At 39.4% G+C, this 17,064-nt stretch overlaps 1 protein-coding gene across 3 annotated transcripts in view; it reads right to left on the bottom strand.

Moving 5' to 3' along the window:
• Nucleotides 1–17,064, bottom strand: part of homer2 (homer scaffold protein 2) — a 31,972-nt gene that overhangs the window by 12,202 nt on the left and 2,706 nt on the right. For 2 of the 3 annotated variants that reach the window (XM_040011427.1, XM_040011425.1), the window contains exon 2: nucleotides 6,844–7,000. In XM_040011427.1, the coding sequence (XP_039867361.1) occupies nucleotides 6,844–7,000 (157 nt within the window). Of the gene's footprint in view, nucleotides 1–6,843; nucleotides 7,001–14,549; nucleotides 14,556–17,064 lie in introns of all 3 variants that reach the window. The other variant, XM_040011426.1, reaches the window with a different exon arrangement.

Here is a 17,064-nt window from a genome sequence, read left to right as displayed (position 1 = left end):
GCATGATGACGTTTATACCACTGAAGCTACACACTACAGGTACAAAGACCTGAACACGCAGTCAGTGCTTCTCAAACATTTTACTCCTCGCTAAGTTTTCTTAAAAAATTCATTACCATAAAATTATTTCATAATTAAATGTACAATCGGCATGTGGACTCTTAAATTGCGAGTAATCGGCAGTTCTCTGGGTGAAAATGTAGACTGCTTTGAGGTGAAGACAATATCAATAACCACTTGTTATAATCAAGGTAAGCAAAAAAACATCTGTGAAAGTACAACAAATCGACCCTTGAAGCAGATGGGCTACAGACTACACCGGATACCACTACTGTCAGCCAAGAACAGGAAACTGAGGCTATAATTTGCTTGGCCTCAGCAAAAGTTGGACAATAGATCGATAAATGTCACCTAATCTGATGAGTCTTGACTTCCGCTTCAACGTTCAGATGGTAGGGTGAGAATTTGGTGTAAACATGAAAGCCATCCAGCCTTGGTTCAGGTTGCTGGTGGTTGTGTAATTGTGTGGTGACATATCAACAGATCTTAAACCCACAGAACTTTTGGGATGTCCTGGAACAGGAGATTATCATCACCTGCAGCCTAGGAATCTGCAGCAATTGCATGATGAGGCATTTCTGAAGGCAAGAGGGGTTTATTTCTCCCCGTTTTTTTTTTGTTTTTTTTTTAAACCAAACAACAAAGCAATGTCAAACTATTCCATTATTTTCTGCCATCTTGAATACATCTCATTGCTGTTTTATACTATATATTAATAAAGAAAAACACTGAGACTAATTAAACTACATACCTGTAACTTGATACCTACTGAACTAAAAGTATCTGCAGAGAAAGGCTCAGACATTGCATTTACAGTATCATCTGTAATGTAACATGGGATACAAAGTTACCCCCACGAGACCTGTGACTGTACGTTTGGCACGCATATGTAAACGACCCAGTGAGCAAGCCAATGAGAGAGTGGGAGGGTGTGACGGAGGAAAGGGAGGGGGTGCAGAGTGACGCTGGCAGCTGTGTGGATGGTGAGCTGGGCTGTGGATCAAGTGGCACAGGAGGCACAGAGTGAAGCTCGGCAAGCTAATGGCCTGAGGGTCAGCTGGAAACTCAGAGACAGCCAGGAGGTTATAAGGGAAAGCTTCCTCGGCCGATTAGGTGTCTGCAGAGTGCACAGAATCTGCAGAGTCAGTGATTAGGAAAGGAGATGTAGAACATGAGAGATCAGTTATCAAGCACCAAATACCAGATGACTTTTTCATGGTTGGAAAGAAAAAAAAAACAAAAACAAAAAAACACCAGCTGAAGTTATCTACTGATAATTAGGACGAACAGGAAGGAATCTTTTTTTCTTAAAAGGACATACAAAAAATAAAAAAATAAAAATCTGAATTATGGTGACAAATGCGCAGTGAGGATAGTCATTATGATGCTGTGGTATATCTGAAACACAGCCAATGATAGGTGAGACAAAGTCTGCCATGTCCTGTCATTAAACCAGAAAGCAAAGTGGAAAAATTGCGATTGCTCATCAGGTAGAGGTGTGATGCAGATGAAGAAATGTTCAGTATTTCTGTATGTCTGCCAACTGCTTTAATGTCCTGATGCATTTCATCTCACCATATATTAAGAACTGCAAAAAAAACAAAACACTGTTCCTCGGTGGTGATGACGCAAGTTTGGTTACCTAACACCACTTTTAACTCAACTTAGCATAATGTATTTTTTTTTTTACAGTTTTTGTGTGAATTATATTTGTTTTGTACATCTGCTGATGTTTATGACGCATTTTAGCAGAAAGTTGAATTAATAAGTCTGCTAGTTCAACATCCCGAATGTAGCTTTTGATCTCTGAGAAAGCCAAGACCTTCACAAGGTCTTTGCAGACCTATAAATCCAGGTGTTGCCTGAATAGAGGGTGTATTTGTACCTTGAGTCACAATAAATACAACACTTCTGTGTATTTATGCTTCAAGTCTTGACAGTTGTCTGATGAAGTGCAGCTTTTTCACTGGCAAAAGTTCAAATGCGTGCTCTTAGATTTATTTATTTTTTGATGTTTCCTGTCCTCGTTTGTTTCCCCCGTTGAAAGAGTCACTGATCTGCAGCTTTGTTTACAATACAGAATTTGCTGATGCTGGGACTTCACACTATAAAAGGTTGGTGCAACTGTGTCATAATCCTTATGGATAATTGTGCTGGGACTGATAACAGCCCAGTGCATTCTCTCTGATGACAGCTGGGCATACAGCACAATATCCAATCGACTAGCTTGACGTACCAGACACTGAAAGGTGGAGTGTGCATATCCCCTAGATCCCCAGGTTTATCGGGGAGGGTGTTAGTTTTTTGTTTTCTTGTTCTTGGATGGAAACAAACATTTATGGCTCACAACTTCAAAAAAAAAAGGAAAATTAAAAAAAAAAAAAAAAAAAACTTAGTGTACTCTTTATGAGCAGATTGATGATAACAGGAAAACTTGACTTTTTGATAGTTTGATGCAAACTATGCTGTTTAGGCAAGACCAAAACAACTTTAAAAAGAATGAATAAACCTGATCATCTTGTTTATGTTCCAGCACAATTAACCCTTATTTTTCCACTTTCACAAACAACATGTCACTGGTAGCACTGCACCAAGAATACTTAGCACTTAATAAAATAATTATTTCAGAACCTTCAGGTTTTGGAAATTTCTTTTTTACTCCTTTCTTCCCTGGTATGGGCAAAGCAGCTGAATGCCAACATTTCCCAGTACATTAATGAGCTCTGGCTAGGTAGCAGAATATATATTTGTTTGACAGTTTTGTATTTAACAGTCAAAAGTGATGATTGACAGGAACAGCGAAGAGAAAGGAGGGTATGCCATGCAATAAAGATTGCCCTGGCTTAACAGACATTGTAATAAGCAGACAAAGTGAATGAATACAATGAAATTACTAAATTACACAAGGTGTAAAATAGTCAAAAATTGTCCCTAAAATATGCATTTGATGAATAAAAAGCTCATTTGAATTCTTATTACTGGCAGAGACATGTCTTTTAGCCTACAAGCCAAGCTCATGAGCTTTAACGTTAGTGCTAGAAACTGGCTGTGCCAAAAAAAAAAAAAAAAAAGAAGATACTTAATGAAGTGTCAGAAAGATAAATCTAAAAAGAGCTGAGTGTTTTAGGCATTACCTCACAAAGTTATCATACTGGGAATTATTTATAAAGTACAGCTAGATGTGTCCTCACTGTGTTGTCACAGCACTTGGTACATCGTTGCATGAGAAGCACGATGCAGGCTGAGCGACAGTCAAAAGTGCTGATGCGCTCCTCTACTTGCCATATCATCATCAGCCAGTTGCCCAGACATCATAGGTGGATGAATACAAGCTGATGGTCTGTCATAGTTAGTGCGTGCAACAGCACAGAATTCTTCTAGACAGACCTGTCTCCCTTGCAGCAACTGTGCAAACTAGAAACTATATTTAACATCTATTTGACATGACTCAACGTTTCTTCGCTTTTGGTTACTTTGCTCATATCGACATCACTTTGACTCACTTAAATTAAATGGATAGGAGGATAAAATTAAAATCAGCAGGAGTCTGCTCCTTTTAAATTGCAATAACATTTGAGAAATTCCTTTTCCCTGTACCTCGCGTACAGCGGTTCCCTGCAGAGATTTTATGACACATAATGTTCTGTTAAGGTTACAGAGGAGGGAGGAGGAGGACAACAACAAAGATGACAGGAGAGGGAGAGAAGAGAGAGAGCACTCATGGCCTTGAGGAAATAGAGGACAAAATATTGATGCTTTTAGACATGAATAAATAATAGTCCCATTATCTTTCTCACAAATAAAACAGACATGAAGTAGTAGATATAGTTTATCTTTAGTAATCTATTGTCAGCTGTTGTCATCCCTGCAGATCCATAAGTGCTGGCTGATGACATAACACATTAAAGTCTTGCCTCTGTAGCTGTAGGAAGAAAGCTTTGAAAGCTTTGAAGCTAGCAGAGCTTGACTCAACAATGCTTTGCTGGAGAAGAGAACCGATGCTTCTTTTACTTAAAATTGTGCTGCAAGGCTTAAACTGCCCAGAAAAGTGAGTTAAAATTCTAAGAATGAACACAAGCTCTTTACAGTAGAGCCAGATGGTCAAAAAACATACAAAAAGAAAAAAAAAAACAAAAACAAAAAAAAAAACATGCTTTGCACTAAGAAGACAGCAGGACATGCTTGCTGTGCAAAAAACTCAACACTGATATGCTGACTTCCTGTGAGAAAGCCACTCATCGCCTGCTGGTAATCTTAACTCCTCAATCCTTTCACCGAAGCAGAGAAGTGAAACTATCAACCAATCCAAACATCTGTCAACACACCCACCCTAAAGTGGCTCTGCAGGTAAACTATGTGATTTAAGACTCTGAAATGTGGTTGCCTAACAGTGTCAACAGAGGAATATCGCTGTCCTGAGGCTCCTCTAGCTTTCTACACAGACAGAAAACTGATCGCCATGGAAACGCATAATGTACTTTTTCAGCAAGCAGAGGAAGACTGCGTGAATATGGGATGTAGACAAATTCAAGTGGTGTCCATCATCACTTGTATTATTTAATCTTAGCACCATGCTCTCAACTACAAAAAAAAAAATCACTATAACACAAGCAAAAGTTGACACTTTCCCCCTGCAGTGTGGCCAGTCTTTAAAAACTCTACCACCCTCAGAGTATGACGACTGTTGGCTTTTTGTTGATGACATGAAATTACAGATAATTGAGTTTAATTGTGACTCCACAGGTCGGCAGCTCTTTGATACTCTTGTTAATCTATTAGAGGGGAAGATTGCTAATATTTCAACTTACATGGCAGTTATTCAAGTTAATGTTATGATTAACATATTTGTTTTGCAAAGCTCCATGTCTGGAAACAGTTTAACTAGGCAGAAGATCCAAGGTAAGCACGGAAATCATCAATGTGTGTCCCATATTCATATTTTTATGTGCTGTGTGTGCTTTTAAATACATTAAATCCATGGAAACAGCTGGCAAATAAAAATGCAGAGCTCACACTTTTTTTCCCTCCCTTAATTGGACAGTCAACACGAGCATTTTTATTTTATGAACTGTAACATTGCATTAATTTTAAAAAACATTTTATTAGATGTATGTTTATACAGTTAATGGAAAGTACAACTGTTTAATGGGCAATTCTGAATTTTAAGGTCTCCAATTAACATTGCTATAACAAGTATACACAGTTTAAACTGTAGCAGTACCAAATGCAGCGACAGTATAGAAAGTCTGTTTCAATGTAGTCTATTTATTACATTTAAACTACAGCCAACCTTTACATGACCTCATTTCCACAGGCTCAAAAGTAATTGGACAAACTAAAATAACTTTGAAAAGTCTTTAACATGGTGATGAAAATCCTTTGCAGTCAATGATTACCTGAAGTCTAGAACCCATGCTCGTCACCACATGCTGTGTATGCGCTCTGCCAGGTCTCGACTCTCACTTGTTTGTGGGTGTCTCTGCCTTCAGTTTTGTCTTCAGTAACTCCAAAGTGTGCTCTGATGGTCTGAGATCAGGTGACCAACGTGCACATTGAAAAATATCAAATTTCTTTCCCTTGAGAAACTCTTGGGTTGCTTTCACTGTATGCTTTGGGCCATTATCCTTGTGTACTGTGAAGCACCGTGGGATCAGTTTTGATCTGAGCAGAGAGTACAGCCATGTACACTACAGAGTTCATCCTGCTACTTCTATCAGCAGTCAGATAATTAATAAATACTGCTGAACCAGTTCCACTGGCAGCCATACATGCCCATACTATAACAGTGTGTTTGACAGAATAAGTGTTGTGCGTCAGATCATGTTTCTCTCCTTACCTCATAGATTTCCCTTCCTATCATTCGGGTACGGGTTAAACGCGTCTTCATCTGTCTAAAGATTTTTATTTCAGAATTACACCAACACGTTTGGAGATCTTCCAGCGAGGTCTAATCTGGTTTCTTTCAGTTGCATCAACAACTCTCACATAGACAGTTCCAGTGAACTGAATGCAAGTTCAATACTTGAATCAACTCCAGAATGCTTAATTTGTCATGGAATAAATGGTGAACAAGCCTGACAAGACATGAAACAACTTGTCAGTCAACTGTTACTTTTGAAACTCTGAAAATGGGGGACTGTGCATAAAATGACTCTAATTACTGAACAGCTAATGCAATGGTTTTGTCAAACCCCTTTTTTAAGCTAAAAGTCTGTACTTCAATCACATCTTGATCATTTGATCATTAAAATCCACCGTGGTGATGCACAGAGACAAACCTAGAAAAACTGTGTCATTGTCTGACACTTATGGACCTAACTGCAGGTGTCAGCCAGTCCGGTTAGACAGTTATTTCAGCTTAGCACTACATGAGTAGACTAAACTTTGACGCTTTCCCCATAAAGATGAAGTTTGACCTCAAGCCTCCTGTTACTAGGGCTGCTCCCAGTAAGTAGGCTTTCAAGGTGTAAAGAGTTAATCATACAACAATTCTAACTGCTAAATATTGTGACCTCAAATAGAGCTGATGTCATCTTTTTCTTTGTCATTGTGCAATAAATTTAATATCAAATTATTCAGACAAACGCAGAGGAGTTGCAGGAAACCTTAAACATTGGCATGTTGGACTAACGCTAATCAGTGAGAGCAGCAAATGCAATACTGACATGCTTGGCAGCACCTTTTGTTCAATACTATTAAGTGTTTTTCTCGTTCCATGTCTCCCGAGGGCAGTTATTGATATTGATATTGTTACACAAAGATACAGAATATGCACACACATACCTTGCTTCCATCGACACTGATAATGCGGTAGCTGTTACGCGTGCTGTCATAAAAATAGGAGACAGTGACAGCCTGCTTGCTGGCAGGAACCCAGTTCTTCTTGGTAGTTGGGTCGATTTGGAAGACATGGGCCCTGGTGGTGTAGATCGGCTGCTCCCTGAAGAGCAGAAGACAGAGCAGAGGGACGATATTAGAGGGCGATTGAGATAAGACACAACATGGAACTACAGCTCAAGATAACATCCACTGATAAACGAGCCAAATCTCTCTCACACACAACACACACAAACAGAGCTATAGGGTGAATAAAATCTTTATCACATAAAGTCTGCAGAGACCGTGTGCTTTGTGTTCAGAAATGCAGAGTCCTGAGAGTCTTAGCGTGGACAGGCAGGTGATAATGTAACACAAACCCTTAATTCTCATGGCAACCCAAAGCCATTAGCACATTAACACCCCCCTTCCCTCTCATAGGTGTCAGTAACACACTAGATGTTTGGACTGTGCACTTTTATGTGTTTAGAGAAAGATTTTTCTAGTGCACCACAGTCAGATAATTGACTTTTCTCACACCAGCTGCCTACTACTGGATGCAATGTTAATCTAACCAAGTGATCACATTGTCAAAACAGTTTTTACACTAAACATGCACAGTGCTAATGGCAACATGTCACTCTGATAATGCACATAATGCTTGCCCATTTTCTTAGTATGTTATTATCATGTCACATTTGCAATTACCCACATCCAAAAGCAGTTTTTGTTTTGTTGAACAGTTTATATATTGCACAGCACAAGGCACTGAATTAAACATCAGTTGGATTAATTCCTAATTATGATTTTGCATACATTTGCCATCATCATGAGTCATCTTTTATAATCAAAGAAAACTGCTTTGTATTACTTCGCTTAGCTTGAATGGTAGCACGTTATCCATAAAACACCGATATTAAACCTGTAAACTAATGGGGATTCTCAGGATTTATCGGCAAACGACTGTACTGGGAAACATCGGTAAAATGGATTCCACTCATTACGGGAATTATAAGTAGATAAAAGCTCTGCTGAGCCCGTCTCTGACTCATTTCAGTGTCCACTTTTAGAAAGTATTCACAAGCTGATTCAAGTTAAGCTTTTGTCCAGCCCAGTTTTACTGCCACGTCTCTGTCATTATACTCAAGCAGTTCTCTCTCCATTTTCAATCTCTTACAGCCTCATTATAGTTTAATCATTTTTAAGTGAAAAGGTGAAACCACACTCGACTTTAAAAAAAAAAAAAAAAAAAAGTATAAAACCCAAGTCAGCAATAAATGTGATGGAGAAAAGTTCAAAATCATGTCATCTATCCGTGGGAGTGAAGTAATCTGCCTCTCAGCCATGAGCTGCACACCGCCCTTGTGATTCAGAAGAGCATCAGCATGAGGAGCAGGATCAAGGCGCCTGTTAAACTTGAATGACCACAGACTAAATACAAATGCTCCTCCTCTCAATGACATCCACAGACACACCTTTATGATTCCGATGACAGTCCTGCTGTTACCTGGAAACATAGCCTGACTCAGTAAGACAAGAAGTGGATTTTCAGCTTTCACAGCTTTTAACAGAGGAGAAAAAGAAGAGAAAAAAACCCTAACCTTTTGCAAATAATTTGAACCCCATGCTGAAATAAAAACAGTACAAAGAAAACACATGAAATGAAACCAAAATTAATGGCCTGTATTTGTATAGCGCTTTACTTAGTCCCTAAGGACCCCAAAGCGCTTTACACTACATTCAGTCATTCACCCATTCACACACTGGTGATGGCAACTACATTGTAGCCACAGTTGCCCTGGGGCGCACTGACAGAGGCGAGGCTGCCGGACACTGGCGCCACCGGGCCCTCTGACCACCACCAGTAGGCAAAGGGTGAAGTGTCTTGCCCAAGGACACAACGGCCGAGACTGTCCAAGCCGGGGCTCGAACCGGCAACCTTCCGATTACAAGACGAACTGCCAACTCTTGAGCCACGATCTCCCCAAAGATTATTATGTAAAAAAATTTTCATTTTGATTTGTATGAATTTCAGAAAAATTGGAACAGAGCTGACAAAGGACTGAAGAAGTTGTTTGACACTTTCAACAAACAACAAAAGGGAAAAAAAAAAGCTTTAAAAAAAAAAGTGCACTATTTAAAAAAAAACAAAAAAAACACACACACAAAAACCCCTTCTATTTGTAGATTGCAAAAAATCAGAAACTGTCATTTAAATGTTCATCTATTACTTAATATTTTGGTGTAGTATGAATGACCCAGAGGTTTTTAAATCAGTACGGTAAGATGTAAAAATGTAAAAACTTTAAAACTAGTTAAAAGTCCAAAATGTATGCCCCTTTTCACATTTTCCAAAGTCTTTGGCAGGCCAATTCTGGGCCCCAGACCGTATGTTTGACACTCCCCGATTTAAAGAATGCAGACACCGAGTGATCTTCAGGTGACACTGTATTAAAATAGACATGACTCTGTAAATCAATTAAATTTCAAGCCATTGTGATCGCTGGGTTCAGTAAAAAGAACACATCGGTATCTACTACACTATTACACATTTTCAAAGCTTGTGGTTAAAAATAAATATTTAAAAAAAAAAAAAAAAAAAAAAAAAAAAAAACTCCATTTGAAAGCAGACCATCCATTTTTAGTGTTTCAAGGCAACTATGCAGAAACCTAAGACTGAAAGAGCACTGCCGCTAGAAGCAAAAAAGTAATAAAAAACAGTCTGCCTTCTCTGTAATGATAGTGCTTTAAAAGGACTGGACTCGGGAGGGTTAAAATTTCCACTGGAGGTTCTCATTTCAAAAGGCGAGTGCAGGTGGTTGAAATACTCCTCTATAACGTTCCAAGAGTGAGGAATAATTAAGTGGAGTGGCTGAGATGAGAGGGATCATAGGACACCTCAAGAACTTAATAATGGATACAAGCTGAAGAATGTGGGGAGACAGATTCAAAGTACTTGTTGGAAATCAAAATGTGAATTAAAAAATACTTTCAGAGACAAAACATATATTAGAAAGATGCCACTGCTTGGTACAAATAACTTGACTGTTGTCAATGCTTTGTTATTCTGATTGCAGTATATTTTAGTATCTTGTTCTGAGCACATACTGATCATTTTGTTATCCTTTCTTTAATTCCAAGGGCCCTCCAACCACCTCCAACTGACACCAAAAGTGCTTCTGTCCCACAAGGCACAGTCAAATGCATTGTGAAAACTTTGCCTTCACAGAGGAGTGAAATGCAATGAACCGTGCAAACATGCATAACACACTCCTGAACAATCCTTCCTCAAAGGCATCCAACACATTGCACATGGTTATAGAAACAGAAAGTGACATAAGTAATTGTGTCAAGAAGGGGGATAAAGCCTCTGGGGAAAAAATAAAAACAAATCTACAGCTGATCATCAGTTGTATGAAATGGGTGTTCTTGTGACTGTCGCTTTAGGAAAATAAAGAAAATGTTGGATGCAGCCCCCCCCCTCAGTGCTGACATCGGGGAGTAAGTGGGCTTTCACATGCTGTTCAGCCATCTGAAGAGCACTTCAGTGGAAGCATATTGATGCCTTGAGTAGTGAGCTACAGTACAAGCACAGCACAGTGCAGTTCGTTCCCACGTTCCTGGAAAACAGGGAGAACAAAATGTTTGCTGGTATTACATGTATTTTGCTGCGGTCCATAGTGTGTCGGACCCACACATTTACACAAGCCCATACTGTAGATTCTAGTCTTTTGTTTTGGATTTCACCTTCAATTCTCCATCTAAAGCTAAGACCTGGCTAAAATGCACTAAACGCTGAGCTCTAATGACTGCAACGATAGTAAAACAGCCCTTTTGAGTCAGAAATTTGGATGCTGTGATGTATGAACAGCCCTCAAGGATGATCTGTATGTTACGTCATATCTTAAGCCAACATCAAACTCCAGGGCAGAAAAATTAAGTTGTCATTTCCTCAAATGGGCACTTCAGAATATCTCTAAAAGCCACTCCACCCCCACAGAATCCCAGGTTAAAATACTCAACTTTACAGCCGAAACGTGTCTCTTCAGGCTGTCCGTTTTTTTGTCTCTATAGTAAATCCACCTGTTTGTGACCACTGCACAGAGTGAATTTATTTTTAAAAACACATCAGTTTAAATTGTGTTGAGGCTTCGTGGGACTGGCAGCATTGAGTCACAGGCGGATTTCTCTTAATCAGTGTCAGGTAGTAAAAGACAAAAAGGAGTCAGCTGTTAGTTTTTCTGGTTAGTAGATTTAATATAGTGTTTTTGCTATCTTAAATTAGCATCTCTTCTTAATATCAAAATGAGTAGAGTTGAATCCAGATAACCAGTCTAGCTAGCCAGCACAAGCATTAGCTCACCCAAACACAGTCATGGCCAGTTTGAAAAAAAAAAATGATCAAAATACCACCATTTCCATCTTATAAGCATCTATAAGAGTCATTCTGTCCACTGATAATTAGTGATGATTTAATGATAATTTTATTCTCTGTAAAATCCCAAAGGTGCTTCTAAAACATTGTTTACATATCACTTATCTGCCTCCACAAAATCTTATCACTTGGACTTGGACTTTTATAGCACTTTTCTACTCTGAGCACTCAAAGCACTTTTTATTACAAGCTGCATTCACCCAATCACACATTCATTCAAACAAGGACTTTGTCTAGCATTCACAATCTTATGGACGCATCGGGGGAAACTTAAATTCAATATCTTGCCCAAACCAAACTGGAGCAGTTGGGATTGAACCACCACAGCAACAGAACCACACAATTTTTTCTACTGCATTATATTTTCTTTGTTATAACCCTTTTTACTGTTTCATTACATTCATTTTCTTGGGTTGGTATCTTCCTTCCTTAAACATATGTAATGGTTCTGAGCTAGATACACTGGTACAGCTGCTGTAATGTGATGCCAACAAATCTATTTTGAACATTTTAAGCACGGGGATGTGCTTAGGAAAATTAATCAAAATCATCTGAGAGTTTTGTTTTTTTTTTAAAATTTAAAAATCTGAACAAACAATTTTTCATGCTGAGAAGCGTACACATGTTTGATTAACAGGGTACAGATGGTCCCATTGTTGTTGCAAAGCTTCACTGCAACGGGCAAAGTGACATGTCTCATGGACAGAAATACTTTAATGCACTGTTATGAATTGCCGGTGAAAATAATGTCAGACAGACAAGCTGGCAGGCAGCACATATTCATGAGCTAATAAAGCTTTTACTTCCATTGGGATTATGGTTCTCACAGAAATGAAAGCCTAATAAATTCACTGTCCCCTTTAAGCCTAATCTCTGTCTTCATCTGCTTTGGGAACAACAAAACCCATTATACAGATCACTGTTGTCGCTTTACATAGCCACACGCGCTGACCTTTGCAGTGCCAGTGTCTCGAGCCAGCTCAGACTGGCAAGGGAAGGAGGAGTGAAAGGCCGCTGCTGAACACATGGATGCACTCACACAACTGTTTAATGGATTTGTCTGATCTGCTTTTCTCAGATAAAAAGCATTAGGTTGATTGATTTTACTAGATATAAAAAAATAAATGAGGAAAAAAAGAAAAGAAAAAAAGACGACAACATTTGGGACTCTACGACCACTGGATACTTTGTCCCGCTGCCTGTCAGGCGTTCTCTGTCCCCATCTGGTGCTTTGAATAATTTACAGGTGTGTGTGTGTGTGTGTGTGTGTTTCTATGTGGGGGTGCAAGTCTGAGTTAGACTGCACTGTCTATGCTTACATACACCTACACACGCACCTCAGGACTGTACACACTGATAACGCAGCAATCGTGTTTGTTGTGTACCAGCAAAAAGATTTAAAGTGAGCTGACAGACAGATCCGTCTACTCAGAGTACCCCACCTATAAATACATGCATTTTTAACCCTTTCACACATAGTGGTCACTACAGTAGACAGCTATTCAAAGGCTGTTTTCTTGTATCAGCCTTTCACAGAGTCAGTGTTGATGGTATACTTGCACATAAACCACTACATTGGACACTGATGTGTCACTCCATACCCTGCCACCCACTCCAAAAGGTGATGTTGTCCACGTAAGTGGACAAGTTAAAAAAAAAAAAACACTCTTTGAAAAGTACATGTTTAAAAAAAATGAAGCTCAAAAAACTATTTTTTCATGCCTAAAGATGAATAAAAACCCTGGTTGAGATTGTCATAATTCATGCATGAAAGGGTTAAAAACAATCTTGCCTTGAGAGTAATAACTCACAAAAACTTATAACTTAGGTAGGTAGCGATTAGTCTAACACCATACACAGCTAAGAAGGATTATCATGCAGCTTAAAAAAGACATTTTAAGATGATACAGGATGGCATGGTGTTCTGAGAGGAAGTGTGAATAAACAGCAGACAGCTTCTATCTTTGAACAGGAGCCTGGGATGGTGATTTTCATGCAAGCGCTTGCAGTCACGTTGCACTTGTGTGCTGCTACATCTGTGCAGATCAGGCATGTTTTTCTTTCAGTAACAAAGACAAACAGCTTTGTCCAGATTCCTGAGTATAGGAATCCACTCCGGGCTTACCCCACCCACAGACAAACTTTGCTCATCGAGCTCTCGGTCTGATAGAGGATTTAGAAATCTGAGGTTAAACGCTAAAGCATTTAACGTCACTCAAACAGGCTTTGAAGCTGGTTTAACAGAAATCTGCTGCGTCAGCAGCTTCAGCTATGCGAACTGCATTCTTTACATCCCTACAGAAAGTTAATGCGTCTCACTAAACACAAGGAAGCTCGTATCACTGCAGTAAACCTGTGGGACAGTTTAACCTCACAAGGTGGTAATGTTTGAAAATTAAATGTGGAGCCAAGGGTGGTTATGTAAAAACATATTTGGGTAATTTTTCACATCTTAAAAAAAGAAAAGTTGATCACTTGTGACAGTAAGGCCCGATTCTTTAGAAAGTTCGGTGTCATTTTTTCTAGCATGCAGTACCGTTACAAAGGTGTCAGATCGCTCACTAAATAGGTTAGAGAGATGGCATCGCCACACGCTGTCTGGGTTTGCACCATGTCTCAGGCATTAAATGTGCAAGAGATGAATAAAGTAGTCACTTTTACATGGGTGCAATTCCAGAGGCATAACAATATGTTTGAGAATAGTAACCTATAATATAAGATAACCTCTTTAGTCTCTTTGCCAGTGAGACTTCATATTTCATTCCCTTTGAATCCTCTAGAGACTGGACCACATTACTGTCAGCTGCCTGATGTGAACACAAACTGTGCAACCATCTCACTAATAAAAAGAAACATCCAACATTAGGAAGTCAAACTATTTTTTTGGTCTTTTACTCCATTATTTTTTTATTTTTTTTTATTCCTTTAGAGACAATTTCACCACAGTGAAAGTTTTCTTGATGAAACTGGCACTAAAGCAGGACAATCAGCAGGCTACCCCAGTTACTTAAGCTCATTATATCACTCACAGAGTAAGTATAAAGTGCTGTCCTTGTCCCTATGTGGTCTGAAAAAAATATATATATGCAGATTTCGCTGCCTGCTCGAAGAACTTTAGTGACAAATGGGGCATTATTCACTTGTCAAATATCCACGGTAAAGTTGCAGAAACACTCACTGGGAGCAGTTATCCTTCCTCACTTTCTCTGCTGGTCCTGTCAGTAGCACTCCACATTACAAGAGGCTTTAGAGTGCAGCACAGTAACAAAAGGACATCTTTTCCCATATGAAAAAAAAACTGTGTCACAAGGTGTACTGTTCAAATGTGGCAACATGAATATGGAAAATTAGAAATGAGAGTATTAATTTGCTAAGCATAAAACACTAGAAATCATCAACTTGGATTCTCATTATCCTTTTTTTGCATGTTAGGTGAGCACCGCTGAGGCATGGTGTTATATTTTATCTGAGAGTCCTGATGGAGAACGGCGCCGCCTTATTAGCGAGAACGGCGTGTTGTCTGTGTGAATGAGCAAAGTAAGCAGCGGAGGAAATTCTCTCTGGGTTCATTACTACTAAACCACCTGGGCTTTCCCTGCAACAAACACTCTGCTCAACTAATGATGTCAACAGGTCAAAGGAGGCCACTGTATATATATACTGTATGCAATAACAGACTTCAAGGTCCCCGCTGAGTGAGGCAAATAATGGATTTAATAGTTAGCAGAGAAGTACAGCTCTATATTATGCTTTCATTTTCTTTCTCCTGACATTTACAAAACAGGAGCACGATGTCTCAGCTTAAAACCACTCACATTAAGTCACTGTTAAAGGTTATTTTATGGCATCTCTTCTGCACTACACTATCCAGTGCAGGAAGAAACAACCGTTAGGAGGGAAGAGCAAAATAAGCCCAAATTCAACACTACTGCTCATAAACTGACTAATTACAAGCATTTCTATTTTACTAAAAAAAAAAAATTCCCGTATTACCAGAATTTCCAATATCTATAAAGCTATAGTAAAAATTAGATATACATGAGACATACTATTTAACTCCCGTGCCTATTGTAACTGAGTACTGCAATATGGTATCCACAATTAGGCATACAACGTTTGATGCGTCGCGAGGCAATTATCCAAACATACATCAAGACATTTGTGCAACTGAAGAGGAGTAAATGCTGCTGTTATGCTACTTGGTTTGTTTACTAGCATTAAAATCAGTTAATTACGGTAGCTCTCTTGCTTTAATACACAGTCCACCTTTGTCAGGGAAATCAGTTTAGTCCACCTACATATTCAATAGAAGTATCTATAATTGGCTCCATGCTATCGACGATTGATGATCTCAAGATAAAACACTTGTTAATATTTTGGCCCACTCCTTCCACAGATCATGATCAGGCTCTGAGGGCCGAAACATTATAACTTTAGTAATCGGGCTGTTTCTCATTTTGGAAAATTGGAAAAACAGCTGGAAAAATAGTAAAATAATCTTTACATATTGCTTTAATGCAGGATATTTTAATTTTGTAGAAAACATTCTGTCTTAGGCATGACTGTGGTAAACTTTGTTTTATTCATTTTACCAATGACCTTCATAATCAATGCCAGGTCTGGCATCACTGAGTGTCCCATGCAACACAGGCAGCAGGCCAGAATCAAACAAGCCACCACAGCAGGTCTCCCTCCACCACACTGAGGCGGCAGGACACAGAGCCCAACGTAATGTGAGCGCTCCAAGGAAAAGGAAGTGAGGAAGTCTCCACAGAAGCACAGCATGGCAGCAGATGGCCTCCTAGGCTTCAACCATCTGGTGATGAGACGTCCAATCCGCCATCAGCCTGTCCCCTTTCATTTACACATGATTCTTTAACAGTAAGACCTGCTCCTATTCCCCAACTGCACCTCTACAGCCATCCCCTCCAGCCTTCGGACACAGATGGAGAACATAGCCTCAGATTAAGCTTACAGTCCACGCTCCTGTCAGGGCAGCCAAAGGACCCACTGCCACGTCACATGTCACAGAGCCTAATCAATGAGTGTTAAACCTTTATATGCCATTCTCTGGCCAGCCAGGAGATTATCATCTATCCCTGTGTTAGGCCTGCTCCCAGCATGGCTTACTTTAAATAGCAATATGCTGATTGCATTGCTGTCTGTGTGGCTGCCTATTCAGTAGGGGCTTTCAGGCAATCTAAGCTTTATGTTGGAATAATTCCAGAGATGCAGCCCTTAAGCTGCAAAACTGTACTTAGAAACAGAATTCTCATCGCTTTCTTTCCCAGTGCTACCGTCTGAATTTCCTCCCCCTCTCCAATTCACCAGTCTTTAATTACATAGGCTTGATTTATTCTTTTTTAAGACATGCCGCACATGACGTACACATACACATGCACACATACAATGCTACAATTTGGACCAATATGTAACAGTATATACTCAATAAATCGTGTGGAAATGGCATGAACAACAAAAAGTGTCTCAGGGTCAAGAGGGTACTGATAGATCATTTGCTCAAAGAAATATGGTAATAAAGGGACACGTAAAGATAGAAATCGAGGGTGTTAATGTGTGTGTTGTCTGACTTATAGTTAATCTATAACTTCATTTAGGAGACAGGAGCTTCAGGGACAAAGGCGCACACACACACACACACACACACACACACACACACACACACACACACACACACACACACACACACACACACACACACACACACGACAAATGATCTACAGCTCCCTCCA

This window comes from Simochromis diagramma, unplaced genomic scaffold, assembly GCF_900408965.1.
Source record: "Simochromis diagramma unplaced genomic scaffold, fSimDia1.1 OVJJ01000603.1, whole genome shotgun sequence".
In the NCBI taxonomy this organism is placed as follows: domain Eukaryota; kingdom Metazoa; phylum Chordata; class Actinopteri; order Cichliformes; family Cichlidae; genus Simochromis; species Simochromis diagramma.
This window is presented reverse-complemented; position numbering and strand designations above follow the sequence as displayed.